The sequence below is a fragment of the Loxodonta africana genome, chromosome 2, assembly GCF_030014295.1.
Source record: "Loxodonta africana isolate mLoxAfr1 chromosome 2, mLoxAfr1.hap2, whole genome shotgun sequence".
In the NCBI taxonomy this organism is placed as follows: Eukaryota; Metazoa; Chordata; class Mammalia; order Proboscidea; family Elephantidae; genus Loxodonta; species Loxodonta africana.
In genome coordinates this window covers 37,213,646-37,230,344 of record NC_087343.1, presented here as the reverse complement: position 1 = coordinate 37,230,344, position 16,699 = coordinate 37,213,646, and the positions used below count along the sequence as shown (strand labels likewise).

Genomic DNA, 16,699 nt, shown 5'->3' with positions numbered 1-16,699 from the left:
TTCTTGCAGAAGTGCGCTGTAGTTTTCTTTGTATAAGTCTTTTACATCTCTGGTAAGATTTATTCCTAAGTATCTTCTTTTACTATAAATGCTATTGATTTGATGATTTCCTCTTCGATGTTCTTTTTGTTGGTGTAGAGGAATCCAGCTGATTTTTGTATGTTTATCTTGTATCCCGATACTCTGCTAAACTCTTCTATTAGTTTCAGTAGTTTTCTGGAGGATTCCTTAGGGTTTCACTATATACATTTTTATACTCTTTGAACTATGTAAATATATTAATTGGTCAAATGAGCTATTAATTACATTTCTTAAAAAAAGAAGGAACACAATTTCAGCTATTTGGGAAAGCATTAGAAGAAAGATGAAGGAAAAAAAAAAGAGTTCCAGAGGATGTGAATGGGAGAAATTGGCTGAGGCAAAAACGATCTTTGTACAGAAAGACAGGAAAAAGTGAGGGCATATTTTGTATACCTTGGTTGTGCAACGGTTAAGAGCTCAGAGCTCATGCTAACCATCGGGTCCATGGGAGAAAGACCTGGCAATCTGACCCTGTAAAGATTATCCGTTACCCGTTGCCGCCTAGTTGGTTCTGACTCATGTTAACTTTATAGGACAGAGTGGAACTGCCTCACAGGGTTTCCAAGGGTATAATTTTTTTTCCTATAAAAGGAATATATTCATAACAAAGGCACAGAAATCATTGTATACCAAGTTCAATCCTCTAACATCCTGAAATACATACACATACATACTGTACATAAAATTATATTATCAATATAAAAACACGTCATTAACTTTTCTAAGGATGACAAATATAGAACCAAAAAATATCATAATTCTATAACATCTTCTTACATTAAGTGCTGGTGAATAAGATGACAGTAAAAGAAAGAGGTCAAAGCGGACCAGAAAACCAACCTCATAATGGCAGGTTACAGACCTCAGTTGGTTTGCAGGGTGTTATGGATTGAATTGTGTCCCCCCAAAATGCATGTCAACTTGGCTAGGACATGATTCCGAGTATTGTGTGATTGTCCACTGTTTTTTCATCAGATATGATTTTCTTATCTGTTGACAATCCTACTCTATGATGTTAATGAGGTAGGATTAGTGGCAGTTATGTTAATGAGGCAGGACTCAATCTACAAAATTAGGGTGTGTTTTAAGTCAATCTTTTTTGAGATATAAAAGAGAGAGGTGAGTAGAGAGACAGGGGGACTTCATACCACCAAGAAACAAGAGCCGGGAGAATATCGCGTCCTCAGGACCCAGGGTCCCTAGGCTGAAAAGCTCATGGACTAGGGGATAATTGATGACAAGGACCCTCCCCCAGAGCCGACAGAGACAGAAAGCCTTCCCCTGGAGCTGGCACCTTGAATTTGGACTTCTAGCCTCCTAGACTGTGAGAGAATAAATTTCTCTTTGTTAAAGCTATCCACTCGGTATTTCTGTTACAGCAGCACTAGATAACTAAGACAGGGGGAGGTATCCCAATATTCCCCATGCATTTAAAAGTGCCTGATGTCATCAACTCTCAAAGACAGAGCAAAGGAAGAATTTGACATTATGGCACTTTTTTTTTGGCCACAGAGACACACTTCAGCCACATTTAGTGAAATAAAGGAAAGTCAATAAGCTTAACTTAAAACCACAGCCTTCACAACCTAAACTATGTAGCACCAGGCAGAATGTACTCCTCCTTCCTCAACCTTTGTGTCTCATGTTCAATTGTTTTTCCTTTTCAGTAGGTAAATTGCATGGATATTCAAATGGCACAAACGAGATGAAAACCCAAAATTAATTCTAGCGTGGGAAACAAGGCACAAGTCTTGATGGCCCCACTGGTGAAGTGGAAAGTGCTGCACTCTAGGACAGACATTCAGGATGGAAACTTGTGTCCAAATATTAGTAGGCTACTGCCACATGGATGCTCTTTTCATAAAGTGTAGGAAACCCCATGTACTTCTAAAATGTCAGAGGCTGGGGGCTGGCTTACAAGACAAAATAGGGAAAACACGTGTAATTGATTTTGCCCATGGACCAGATTTTCAGATTTTAACGCGGGCAGACAACTGGTGAAGAGCTTCTTAAGAGTTGTATTTAAGTCAGGAAATTCTCTCTCTTGTGTGTATGTATTTCTGTCAGACAGATGAAGTATCTGAAATGTGCTGTGTGAGGGGACAAGGGGGACAAAACATTGCCACCATCCCACAGCACATTTCTTTAAGGTCTATGAGGCTTTCTAGTTTCTAGCCAAATAAACCAAAACACCAAACCTGTTGCCATTGAATCTATTTAGGTTCCTGCAAATCAGCCAACCCCCTTTTGTTTCAGGCCGGATTTCTGGCTTGAATGTGTAACAGATTATCTAGAACTCAAAAGTTCTTTCTGCTACCTTCGTATTGACCCTGAGGTCTAGAACCTAACGTAAACTTGCATGAGGCTTTCACTACTCAGACTAATCCCAGGAAAGACTCCTTACTCAGGGATCCCCTTCCTTGGAGTCAGAACCAGTGGCAGGAGCTGGGAGGTGAGGAATGCATTGGAGGATGGGGTTATCACGAGAAGTGTAGAACTGAAAAAGCAGCTGTACATTTTAAGAAGACTCTGGTTTCTCCAACTCGGGATTCTTGGAACCCAGTATATATTGGAGAGTTCACAGGTCAGGCTGCATGGTCCGGTCCAGAATCTGGCTGGTATCTGGTTTCCTCGCATCATAAATACTTCCTTACAGATCAAGTACAACTCAAAAGAACCCATCCAATCAACATATCACAATCGGCTTTGCCATCACTGAGTCAAATCATCTATAAGATCTTGCAGCTCCTGAATCACTTCTGGAAATGAGGAAGCAGGATTTATTTAACCTTTAAGAATGATACACCATCTGGTGTTAGCCACATCGAAGGCTAAGTAAGTCAAAGTTTGGAAGCTGATTTGAATAACTGCAATGATCCTTGGGTACTGCAGGTTCTTCTCTTGCTGCCCAAAGTCCTCAGAGGTGTAGAGCGCCAGAAGCAGGGACGGGTCAGTCCTGGAGGTACAACCCTGCCCCCTGCCTGTCCTGAGGAAGCAGTGAGATGTGCATGCTCAGAGCTGCACTGGGAAGGGTGCATGGTTACAGTTCCTAGGACATTCTGTCCACAAGCGGCAGCTACTCCTTGGGCTTCTCTAGAATGTTGAGGAATTTCCCTCCTGTCATTTCTCTGGACTCATCCAGACCCAGCTCGAAGGCCAGATTCTGAGGGCCTCATACCTTCTCCATTAAATTAGCTGTGGTGAGATGCCCAGCTCTTTCAACATGTCAATACCATCACATTCTATTTCAGCCAGAAATAGGTGGAGAGCTAGAAATAGGACTTTTTGAAGGAAGCTGCAAATTCAGCAACACCTGGTATTCGTTCGGGCCAAAGGTCTGGTGAGCCACGGTCACGTTTTTCAAAACTAGGCCAAGGTGCTTCCAGATCTGTCCTGTCTGTGGAAGACGCCATCCTCCAACCCATGTCCTGTAATCTTTACAGAAGCAGACTGCCACATCTTTCTCCTGGTGGGGATGGACTAAAGCCGCCACCCTTCTGGTTAGCAGCTGAGTGCTTAACTGTTGTGCCATGAGAGCTCCTTTTTGTTAGATCACAGCCAAGAAAACCCTATGGAGTAGTTCCAGTCTGTCACACAAGGTCACTATAAGTTGAAATTGACTCCAGGGTACCTAACAACTTACTTTGTGCACACCTCAGGAGGAGAAGATTTAGGAAGATTTGGGTAGTGGAGGAGCCAGGGTGAGCTCTGGATAGTAGGTTTCTGTGTGTGTGTGTGGGGGGGGTGGTGGCTGAGGGATAGGGGGCAACAGTTAGCATCTTGCAGACAGCGTGGCCTACTGACTTGTTATAGTGGACGTTTTTTCATTCACGGGCTACCTTTTATAGCTTCAGTCCTCTTACAAGGATACAGTTCTCATATCTAAACCATTTAGTAACAGCCTGTGGTCACTGTTTAAGTAATATTGGATGGCATTACTGGATACAAGCTCCACCCTCTCTCAGGTTTGACATCCATCCTTAACATAATTTGCCCAAATGAGACAGGGAAGAGGTAGGGCCGGCTATAATTAAATGCCTCTGACTCAAGTATTCTTGGAATCTAAACCTAAGTGCAAACCTCCATATAACTGTTACTGCTAGCACCTGAGAACTACTTGGGATTAACAAACTAGGTGCTAAGACAAGATAAGGGGCTACATTCCAAGCCCCTGTGTGCTTGAATAGTTATAAATTAAAAATACCTATGTGCAGACCACCATGTAACTTTTACTGCTGGCACTCGAGGACTAGTTGTGATTAACAAACTAGGTGCTTGGACAAGATAAGAGGCCATATTTCCTAGTCCTACATGCTTGACCAGCTATAAATTACTGATAACCCTCCTGAGTTGTTTTTCAAGTCCCTACCAGGTGCATGGCATGTGCATTAAAAATCAAGGCAACCTATGAATGACCTTCCACATGAGATAATCACAAGCAGGGATCCCTTGCCGGACTGGAACCTGGAGCCAGAGACATCACTGCATGCCTAACAGCCCAGAATTAACTCCCGTTCGACAGCCCAGCAGCCCTCCTGACAGACTCAATCTTAGTTCCAACAACCTCTGGGAGGAAATCCATCTTGAATTCCAACTGCGCACGCATTTGATTTTCATAATCCCTCCTCTTCTCCTGGAAATCTCCACCCATCTAATGAAGGAAGAAAACCTTTTATAAACCCTAGGAAATCCTTTGTTCAGGAGAGACTGGAGGCTAGCATAGGTGGAAAACCCCTCTCCATCTCTCCCTTGAGAGCCTTTTTACTTTCTTTTTGTCACTAATAAACCTTTGTTCGTGTGGAACCTCAGAGCCTCTCCTGGTCATTCTCGGTCAGAAGAAGGTAAGAACCTAAGCAGGGCTTAGTCCCCAGCTGGGAAGCCCTGCCCTGTAACACAAACTGTCAAGCACGCCAAGAGAATTTAACCTAGTAATTAAATTGGAAGATTTAATATGTACAAAGACGTGGCATGCAACCCAACAGGTTTACGATTTCTATAAAAAGGTCGTTAAGGTCGAGTGGGCTAACGTGTGCAACACTAACTGTACTCACTGCACCCTGGTCACTTTATAGCGCAAGTCGAGAGGTAAGGAAAAGTTATATGAACAAAACTATTAAATTTCCTTCTAACCTCTGTTTTCATGTATTAACACACCTAGAACACACTACAATCCCATTCTAAAACCCTTTATATGCTGGTGTTCCTTTTGAAGGTCCAGAGAGTCTGGGCAAAGAGTGGGCCCTCTCCTCGCCCCGCCAGCAGCGAGCAAAGCCCTTCGTTCATCTCGCGGGGACGCTAAGCCTGCTCCCTGCCACCCGGGCCAAGGACCCAACACCGAAGACTGTGGTGTCCAGGATTCTAAGAGCACAGCTCGAGGCTGAGCAGTGCCCACCCCTTGCTCCCCCATTCTTGTCTGCCAGCCGCAGCTCGTGAGGTGAGGGGAGGAGGAGCGGGCGCAGGCGCAGGAAGGACACGTCACAGGTAGGGGATGGCAGGTCGGGTGGCGAAGGGACGCGGCGGGAAGGGCAGGCGCGGGCCGGAGCCAAGGGCCCGCGAAGGGGATCAGCTACGGCGAGTCTCCGCCCGTGCCCGCCGCCGCGTCCCCGCCCGCTGCTTCCGGCTCCGTCCGGTCCGCCCCGCGCCGACTCTGCCACATCCTCCGGTGACGTCAGCTAGCGCCGCCATATTGGAAAGGCGCCGCCGCCTCCTCCGCTTCGGAGCTTGGGCGCCTCGGGGGCCGCGACCGCGGGGAGGAAGGAGCTCCTCACCAATCTTGCCGACGGCTGGCCCGCCGGCTCCCGCCCCGGCCCGTCTCCCCATGACTGCCCCCGGCCCCGCTGCCGACGGACGTCGCTCCAGCGCCCGGGTTTAACACGGAAGCCGCGGTCCAGGGCCGCGGGAGGAAGAGGAGGAAGACCCGGTAGGTCCCGTGTCCCTCTCGGCCCGGCGCCTCGGCCGGAGCCATGACCTCGCTGACCCAGCGCAGCTCGGGCCTGGTGCAGCGGCGCACCGAGGCCTCCCGCAACGCCGCCGACAAGGAGCGGGCGGCGGGCGGCGGCGGTAGCAACGGCGAGGACGACGCGCAGAGCCGCCGCGACGAGCAGGACGACGACGACAAGGGCGACTCCAAGGAAACGCGGCTGACCCTGATGGAGGAGGTGCTCCTGCTGGGCCTCAAGGACCGAGAGGTAGGGGCGCGACGGCGAGGGCGGGGCGGCCCCAGGGGCCCGGGCCAGGTGGGCGCCCACTGCGGCCCCGCACGCCTGCTTGTCTCGCTCCCGAGTTCCGCGCCGGGGCGCCAACTTGCCCCGAGGAGTGTTGGAGTTAGTTTCCCCCCTCCTGGCCCTGTGCTCTCCACATCCTCCCAGTACAGATTGCTTGGATTTTCCATTCCTCCCTCCACGGGCACACTTTCATTTCGACACCCTGGCAGTCTGCATTTCCTCCTTGATTTTTTTCCTGCTTGATTAACCCGTGTAGACCCCAGGTGCAGCTCCAGCCTGGAGACTGTAGGTTAGAGTGAAAACATCTGGAACCTCCAGCGCCCCCAACTCACGGGTTTTGCAGGGTTGAGGACCTGGGAGGAGTACACGGATCTGCTTTCTGGGGAATTTTTCCCCCAATTAAGGCGCACTGTTGCAATTATGAAAATTTTTGGTGAAGTGGTAGTGGAGACAAAAGTTATTTTGCTGAGTAAAGTTAAAAGTCAAACAAAATCCTTGTGGACCCTCCTGGAAAGTTACTTTTTGAGTGAACTTGGCGTTCGGTGAGAGATTATTTTTAGTGGCGCCTTTAAATTGTCAGTTGACTATTCTCAAAGTCTTGCCATTTTCAGGAAGGGCCTTTTATGTAGCGTGCTTGAAATGCTATGTTTATAATTTGATGAGAGGCCTCAAAGCCTTTAAAGAAAAATCCCCAAAGCAAACACAGTGCCGTCGAGTCGATTCCGACTTATAGCGACCCTATAGGACAGAGTAGAACTGCCACCGTAGAGTTTCCAAGGAGCGCCTGGCAGTTTTGAACTGCCGACCCTTTGGTTAGCAGCCGTAGCACTTAACCACTATGCCACCAGGGTTTCCAGAAACCAAATCCACTGCCATCGAGCCAGTTCCGACCGATATCAAGCCTAGAGAGGACAGAGTAGAACTCCCTCCTAGGGTTTCCAAGGAGCAGCTGGTGGATTTGAACTGCAGACCTTTTGGTTAGCAGCCAAGCTCTTAACCGCTGCCCCAAAGCCTTTAGGTAGGTTAAAGTTGTGAAAGATATTTCTTTGTGTTCTTACTATAAAAAAGATTAGTTTCACCCCAATATTTTATGAAGATTTTCGCGCATAGGTTTGGAAAAGTTGAAAAATGAATGATACGTGAAACAGTTAACGGTTTGGTTTGTTACATGTACAAAAATGATTGTCATTAAAGACAGATCTGCATACCCTCAGAGAAGAGTATGGTGAGGTAGTCCCAGAAGCTTGTTTTATCTCAGCGTGGAAAATGCAGACAGCAGGTACTGAGAGTCAAACTCAAAAGTAATCCCAAGTTTTATTTCTAAGAGCATTACAGATTCATGGAGGGGGGCAAAAAAGTTTCAGTATTGTAAAATAACTTAGTTTTTTTTTCTGAATTCATCAAAACCTGACAGATACAGATGAGTTCTAATTACGTGGGCTGTTTGTGGACTCCTGATACTTGAGAAAAAAGTTTACCTTGATAGAAATGCGAAGAGCTTTTGCAATATCTCGGTTTCCCATTTGCCCTGGCTTTAGTAATCACTTTGAAAAAAGTTGTTTTATTTCAGTCCCCTTGGCTGTGAAAGGGGCCCAGTACCTGTTTAATTACTGAGTTTTGATGAGAAGAGGTAGGCTATATGAGAAATTTCTTTATCCTGTTTTGGATGAAAAAGCATCTAGATCTACAGTTTCCTAGTAATGTGATTTTAAAAAGCATTCAACTTACCTTTTTAGGCGTCATAATTTGGAATCTTGCTAATAAACTTGCTTAAGTCTTTTTTTTTTCCTTTGGGAGAAGAGTAACAGATCACTGCAGACATTTTACAAAATACAAAAAGGGAAAATGAAGAAATCACCCATATTCCTGTGTGAACATTTTGGCTTACAGTTTTTGAGACTTTTCTGTGTGGTTAAGTCCTGTGTTTGTGTAAAATGAAAACATAAAAAACAAACAACCAAAACCAAAACAAAAACTAGCATCTGGCACTCTGAGCCACACTAAATGAGAAGTTATGGTGAGAAACTACTTTTTTTTGTTTTTTAAAGTATATGTTACTCTGAATGTTTATGCTAAAGCATATTAATATACAGTTTTTCTGTGGTTCTTGTGAAGATGATCTAAAGAATTTGTTGAAGTTTAATGGTACTTATGAAATTGAGACAATTCATAGTTCTTTGGTGCAGGTAATGAAAACCATCTGTTGTGTTTATTTTGTGTCAGGAGTCACTATACTTTGCATGTTATGGCCAAGGTCCAGACTAGCTAATCCTGAGCTACCCTTGCTGATTTCAGAAACCACATAGGGAACTTTTTTTTTTTTTTGGCAGACAAGTCCAGGGAGTTGAGAGGGAAGAGGAGGAGGTTGGAATTTTGCATTGCTTTAGATTTGTGGTTTTAGACGTTAGCTTATGTATATATTTTCCTGTCATCACATCTTTATATACTAATATCTAGCCCTCTCAGTACAATTATTCATGTATTTTTCTTTTTGGGAAGTATCCCCCCCCCCATGTCTTTAACTTGTATCACTTTTTTTAGGGGGCAGGAATTGCTAGAGCCTAGGCATTTATTCTCATTCATATTAATAGTTTTTGAGACTTTTCTGTGTGGTTAAGTCGACACAGAAATTGGATACAAACAAGTTCCACACTTTAGCCATAATATATAACCTAATAAATTTACTCTTTGAATTTTGTTTTTTTAACTTAGCATCCATCGTTACAATATCTGGATATTCTTAAGATATTTAAAAGCTAAACTCTAAAATTAGGTAGGTTATTAATATTGGGTTTAATTTATATGTATGGAAGCTAACCATCTGAAATCAAGACCATCAAAAAACAAGAATTGCTCATTGGTAGAATTAATTTTAATTTGACTTTCTTAAAAAACTATGACTATCAATTTACGTTTTATGGCTTATTACAAATTTTTTTTTAATTGAAGACTAATAAACCTACAGAAAAGTACATACAGGCAGTCCCCGGGTTTTGAACATCTGACTTACTTACAACCCTTATTTATAACCCGTAGTTCCGGACCAGTCTTTGTAAAGCCCATTATGTTACAAATTTGAGGTATGTACAATGGTTTGTAATAACAAATGGATGTTACTTTGTGACACGAAACAAAACATTACTATTACTGTATTATTATTTTAAAGATGTTTTATTGTATGTGGAGGTATTTCGTGTTTTTTATGCATAGAAAGGTACACTATATACCAAGACAAACATTTGACTTACTAACGTTAGATATGAACCGTTCCTATTAGTACAAATTCAACTTAAAGACAGACTTAGAAACAGAGCTCTTTCATAGTCTGGGGACTGCCTGTATATCATAAGTGTGATGAAGTTCCACAAACTGAATACACCCATTTAACCAGCACCTAGAGCAAGAAACAACCTGGCCAGCTCTCTAGGAGCCCCACTTAATTCCTTTCCAGTCACTGTTTATTCCTCAGGGGTAACTGCTAAGCCTGACTTTAGAATTTAGCTCAGATGTATTTTGCCCAGTTTTGTACTTTCTTTTGTGTTTGGCCTTTTTTTTGTAAGGTGATTGTTCACTCTCAGTGGCTTTATCAACTTTTAACACATTTATAATCTACAGTACAGATTACTTTTTTTTTTATTAACTTTTATTAAGCTTCAAGTGAACGTTTACAAATCCAATCAGTCTGTCACATATAAGTTTACGTACATCTTACTCCGTACTCCCACCTGCTCTTCCCCTATTGAGTCAGCCCTTTCAGTCTTTCCTTTCCTGACAATTTTGCCAGCTTCCCTCTCTCTCTATCCTCCCATCCCCCCTCCAGACAAGAGCTGCCAACACACTCTCAAGTGTCCACCTGATATAATTAGCTCACACTTCATCAGCATCTCTCTCCCACCCGCTGACCAGTCCCTTTCATGTCTGATGAGTTGTCTTTGGGGATGGTTCCTGTCCTGTGCCGACAGAAGGTCTGGGGAGCATGGCCGCCGGGATTCCTCTAGTCTCAGTCAGACCGTTAAGTATGGTCTTTTTATGAGAATTTGGGGTCTGCATCCCACTGATCTCCCGCTCCCTCAGGAGTTCTCTGTTGTGCTCCCTGTCAGGGCAGTCATCGATTGTGGCCGGGCATCAACTAGTTCTTCTGGTCTCAGGATGATGTAGGTCTCTGGTTCATGTGGCCCTTTCTGTCTCTTGGGCTCCTAGTTGTCGTGTGACCTTGGTGTTCTTCATTTTCCTTTGCTCCAGGTGGGTTGAGACCAATTGATGCATCTTAGATGGCCGCTTGTTAGCATTTAAGACCCCAGACGCCACATTTCAAAGTGGGATGCAGAATGTTTTCATAATAGAATTATTTTGCCAATTGACATACAAATCCCCTCAAACCATTTTCCCCAGACCCCCGCCCCTGCTCCGCTGACCTTTGAAGCATTCATTTTATCTCGGAAACTTGTTTGCTTTTGGTCCAGTCCAATTGAGCTGACCTTCCATGTATTGAGTGTTGTCTTTCCCTTCACCCAAAGCAGTTCTTATCTACTGATTGATCAATAAAAAATCCTCTCCCTCCCTCCCTCCCTCCCTCCCTCCCTCCCCCTCCCCGCTTCGTAACCACAAAAGTATGTGTTCTTCTCAGTTTTTACCATTTCTCAAGATCTCATAATAGTGGTCTTATACAATATTTGTCCTTTTGCCTCTGACTAATTTCGCTCAGCATAATGCCTTCCAGGTTCCTCCATGTTATGAAATGTTTCAGAGATTCGTCATTGTTCTTTATCGATGCGTAGTATTCCATTGTGTGAATATACCACAATTTATTGACCCATTCATCTGTTGATGGACATCTTGGTTGCTTTCAGCTTTTTGCTATTGTAAACAGAGCTGCAGTAAACATGGGTGTGCATATATCTGTTTGTGTGAAGGTTCTTGTGTCTCTAGGGTATATTCCTAGGAGTGGGATTTCTGGGTTGTATGGTAGTTCTGTTTCTAACTGTTTAAGATAACACCAGATAGATTTCCAAAGTGGTTGTACCATTTTACATTCCCACCAGCAGTGTATGAGAGTTCCAATCTCTCCGCAGCCTCTCCAACATTTATTATTTTGTGTTTTTTGGATTAATGCCAGCCTTGCTGGTGTGAGATGGAATCTCATCGTAGTTTTAATTTGCATTTCTCTAATGGCTAATGATCGAGAGCATTTTCTCATGTATCTGTTGGCTGCCTGAATATCTTCTTTAGTGAAATGTGTGTTCATATCCTTTGCCCACTTCTTGATTGGGTTGTTTGTCTTTTTGTGGTTGAGTTTTGACAGAATCATGTAGATTTTAGAGATCAGGCGCTGGTCGGAGATGTCATAGCTGAAAATTCTTTCCCAATCTGTAGGTGGTCTTTTTACTCTTTTGGTGAAGTCTTTAGATGAGCATAGGTGTTGGATTTTTAGGAGCTCCCAGTTATCGGGTTTCTCTTCATCATTTTTGGTAATGTTTTGTATTCTGTTTATACCTTGTATTAGGGCTCCTAGGGTTGTCCCAATTTTTTCTTCCATGATCTTTATCGTTTTAGTCTTTATGTTTAGGTCTTTGATCCACTTGGAGTTAGTTTTTGTGCATGGTGTGAGGTATGGGTCCTGTTTCATTCTTTTGCAAATGGATATCCAGGTATGCCAGCACCATTTGTTAAAAAGACTATCTTTTCCCCAATTTACTGACACTGGTCCTTTGTAAAATATCAGCTGCTCATACGTGGATGGATTTATATCTGGGTTCTCAATTCTGTTCCATTGGTCTATGTGCCTGTTGTTGTACCAGTACCAGGCTGTTTTGACTACTGTGGCTGTATAATAGGGTCTGAAATCAGGTAGAGTGAGGCCTCCCACTTTCTTCTTCTTTTTCAATAATGCTTTGCTTATCCGGGGCTTCTTTCCCTTCCATATGAAATTGGTGATTTGTTTCTCTATCCCCTTAAAATATGACATTGGAATTTGGATCGGAAGTGCGTTATATGTATAGATGGCTTTTGGTAGAATAGACATTTTTACTATGTTAAGTCTTCCTATCCATGAGCAAGGTATGTTTTTCCACTTAAGTATGTCCTTTTGAATTTCTTGTAGTAGAGCTTTGTAGTTTTCTTTGTATAGGTCTTTTACATCCTTGGTAGGATTTGTTCCTAAGTATTTTATCTTCTTGGGGGCTACTGTGAATGGTATTGATTTGGTTATTTCCTCTTCGGTGTTCTTTTTGTTGATGTAGAGGAATCCAAGTGATTTTTGTATGTTTATTTTATAACCTGAGACTCTGCCAAACTCTTCTATTAGTTTCAGTAGTTTTCTGGAGGATTCCTTAGGGTTTTCTGTGTATAAGATCATGTCATCTGCAAATAGTGATAACTTTACTTCCTCCTTGCCAATCCGGATACCCTTTATTTCTTTGTCTAGCCTAATTGCCCTGGCTAGGACTTCAAGTACGATGTTGAATAAGAGCGGTGATAAAGGGCATCCTTGTCTGGTTCCTGTTCTCAAGGGAAATGCTCTCAGGTTCTCTCCATTTAGAGTGATATTGGCTGTTGGCTTTGCATAGATGCCCTTTATTATGTTGAGGAATTTTCCTTTAATTTCTATTTTGGTAAGAGTTTTTATCATAAATGGATGTTGGACTTTGTCAGATGCCTTTTCTGCATCAATTGATAAGATCATGTGGTTTTTATCTTTTGTTTTATTTATGTGATGGATTACATTAATGGTTTTTCTGGTATTAAATCAGCCTTGCATACCTGGTATAAATCCCACTTGATCATGGTGAATTATTTTTTTGATGTGTTGTTGGATTCTATTGGCTAGAATTTTGTTGAGGATTTTTGCATCTATGTTCATGAGGGATATAGGTCTGTAATTTTCTTTTTTTGTAATGTCTTTACCTGGTTTTGGTATCAGGGAGATGGTGGCTTCATAGAATGAGTTGGGTAGTATTCCGTCCTTTTCTATGCTTTGAAATACCTTCAGTAGTAGTGGTGTTAACTCTTCTCTGAAAGGTTGGTAGAACTCTGCAGTGAAGCCGTCCGGGTCAGGGCTTTTTTTTGTTGGAAGTTTTTTGATTACCGTTTCAATCTCTTTTTTTGTTATGGGTCTATTTAGTTGTTCTACTTCTGAATGTGTTAGTTTAGGTAGGTAGTGTTTTTCCAAGAATTCATCCATTTCTTCTAGGTTTTCAAATTTGGTAGAGTACAATTTTTCGTAGTAATCTGAAATGATTCTTTTAATTTCATTTGGTTCTGTTGTGATGTGGTCCTTCTCATTTCTTATTCGGGTTATTTGTTTCCTTTCCTGTATTTCTTTAGTCAGTCTAGCCAATGGTTTATCAATTTTGTTAATTTTTTCAAAGAACCAGCTTTTGGCTTTGTTAATTCTTTCAATTGTTTTTCTGTTCTCTAATTCATTTAGTTCAGCTCTAATTTTTATTATTTGTTTTCTTCTGGTGCCTGATGGGTTCTTTTGTTGCTCACTTTCTGTTTGTTCAAGTTGTAGGGACAGTTCTCTGCTTTTGGCTCTTTCTTCTTTTTGTATGTGTGCATTTATTGATATAAATTGGCCTCTGAGCACTGCTTTTGCTGTGTCCCAGAGGTTTTGATAGGAAGTATTTTCATTCTCGTTGCATTCTGTGAATTTCCTTATTCCCTCCTTGATGTCTTTTATAACGCAGTCTTTTTTCAGGAGGATATTGTTCAGTTTCCAAGTATTTGATTTCTTTTCCCTAGTTTTCCTGTTATTGATTTCTAGTTTTATTGCCTTGTGGTCTGAGAAGATGCTTTGTAATATTTCGATGTTTTGGACTCTGCAAAGGTTTGTTTTATGACCTAATATGTGGTCTATTCTAGAGAATGTTCCATGTGCGCTTGAAAAAAAAGTATACTTTGCAGCAGTTGGGTGGAGAGTTCTGTATAAGTCAATGAGGTCAGGTTGGTTGATTGTTGTAAGTAGGTCTTCCGTGTCTCTATTGAGCTTCTTACTGGATGTCCTGTCCTTCTCCGAAAGTGTTGTGTTGAAGTCTCCTACTATAATTGTGGAGGTGTCTATCTCACTTTTCAGTTCTGTTAAAATTTGATTTATGTATCTTGCAGCCCTGTCATTGGGTGCATAAATATTTAATGTGGTTATGTCTTCCTGATCAATTGTCCCTTTTATCATTATATAGTGTCCTTCTTTATCCTTTGTGGTGGATTTAAGTCTAAAGTCTATTTTGTCAGAAATTAATATTGCTACTCCTCTTCTTTTTTGCTTATTGTTTGCTTGATATATTTTTTCCATCCTTTGAGTTTTAGTTTGTTTGTGTCTCTAAGTCTAAGGCGTGTCTCTTGTAGGCAGCATATAGATGGATCGTGTTTCTTTATCCAGTCTGTGACTCTCTGTCTCTTTATTGGTGCATTTAGTCCATTTACATTCAGCGTAATTATAGATAAATAAGTGTTTAGTGTTGTCGTTTTGATGCCTTTTTATGTGTGTTGTTGACAATTTCATTTTTCCACATACTTTTTTGTGCTGAGACGTTTTTCTTAGTAAATTGTGAGATCCTCATTTTCATAGTGTTTGACTTTATGTTAGTTGAGTTGTTACGTTTTTCTTGGCTTTTATCTTGAGTTATGGAGTTGTTATACCTTTTTGTGGTTACCTTATTATTTACCCCTATTTTTCTAAGTAAAAACCTAATTTGTATCGTTCTATATTGCCTTGTATCACTCTCCATCTGGCAGTTCAATGCCTCCTGTATTTAGTCCCTCTTTTTGATTATTGTGATCTTTTACCTATTGACTTCCATGATTCCCTGTTATGTGTATTGTTATTTATTTATTTATTAATCTTAATTTGTTTGTTTTTGTGATTTCCCTATTTGAGTTGATATCAGGACATTCTGTTTTGTGACCTTGTATTGTGCTGTATCTGATATTATTGGTTTTCTGACCAAACAATATCCTTTAGTATTTCTTGTAGCTTCGGTTTGGTTTTTGCAAATTCTCTAAACTTGTGTTCATCTGTAAATATCTTAATTTCGCCTTCATATTTCAGAGAGAGTTTTGCTGGATATATGATCCTTGGCTGGCAGTTTTTCTCCTTTAGTGTTCTGTATGTGTCGTCCCATTCCCTTCTTGCCTGCATGGTTTCTGCTGAGTAGTCTGAACTTATTAATTCTCCCTTGAAGGAAACCTTTCTTTTCTCCCTGGCTGCTTTTAAAATTTTCTGTTTATCTTTGGTTTTGGCGAGTTTGATGATAATATGTCTTGGTGTTTTTCTTTTTGGATCAATCTTAAACGGGGTTCGATGAGCATCTTGGATAGATATCCTTTTGTCTTTCATGATGTCAGGGAAGTTTTGTGTCAGGAGTTCTTCAACTATTTTCTCTGTGTTTTCTGTCCCCCCTCCCTGTTCTGGGACTCCAGTCACCTGCAAGTTATCCTTCTTGATAGAGTCCCACATGATTCTTAGGGTTTCTTCATTTTTTAAATTCTTTTATCTGATTTTTTTTCAGCTATGTTGGTGTTGATTCCCTGGTCCTCCAGATGTCCCAGTCTGCATTCTAATTGCTCGAGTCTGCTCCCCTGACTTCCTGTTGCGTTGTCTAAGTCTGTAATTTTATTGTTAATCTTTTGGATTTCTACATGCTGTCTCTCTATGGATTCTTGCAACTTATTAATTTTTCCACTATGTTCTTGAATAATCTTTTTGAGTTCTTCAACAGTTTTATCAGTGTGTTCCTTGGCTTTTTCTGCAGTTTGCCTTATTTCGTTTCTGATGTCTTGAAGCATTCTGTAAATTAGTTTTTTATATTCTGTATCTGATAATTCCAGGGTTGTATCTTAATTTGGGAAAGATTTTGATTCTTTTGTTTGGGGGTTGGAGAAGCTGTCATGGTCTGCTTCTTTATGTGGTTTGATATGGACTGCTGTCTCCGAGCCATCACTGGGAAACTAGTTTTTCCAGAAAATCCGCTGACTGGTACGCTGGCTCCAGGCTCTGAAAACAATCGCTGCCTCCCCGTAATTGTTCGTTCTCCGTCTCTAAATCTGTGTTTGTTGTTCAGGGTTCGTAGATTGTTATGTATGTGATTGATTCACTTGTTTTTCCGAGTCTTTGTTTCAAGAGGGATCCGCAGTAGCGTCTACCTAGTCCACCATCTTGGCCCCGCCTCCACAGATTACTTTTAACACATAATTACAAGATAGAGTACTCTGGTTTATATCCCCCTCATTACTAAACAGATGGCTTAGCTTGCCAATAAGCAGATGGTCTGGCTTCAGATTACCTATTAGGGGTGACTCTAAAGTCATTATGATTGATTTAAAAGTTTTTTTTTAGTACACATCTTTGCTGTTATTATTTTTGTGATTTTTTTTGTTTTCAGACCATCTGATGATTT

At 41.7% G+C, this 16,699-nt stretch overlaps 1 protein-coding gene and 1 pseudogene across 1 annotated transcript in view; one reads left to right on the top strand and one right to left on the bottom strand.

Annotated features, from left to right (window-relative positions):
* Nucleotides 1-720: 720 nt before the first annotated feature.
* Nucleotides 721-3,890, bottom strand: LOC111749991 (protein lin-52 homolog; annotated as a pseudogene).
* Nucleotides 3,891-5,787: 1,897 nt separating this feature from the next.
* Nucleotides 5,788-16,699, top strand: part of GOLPH3 (golgi phosphoprotein 3) — a 77,210-nt gene continuing 66,298 nt past the window's right edge. The window contains exon 1 of the mRNA XM_003407908.3: nucleotides 5,788-6,269. Coding sequence (XP_003407956.1) covers nucleotides 6,045-6,269 — 225 coding nt within the window. The 5' untranslated portion in view covers nucleotides 5,788-6,044. The remainder of the gene's footprint in view (nucleotides 6,270-16,699) is intronic.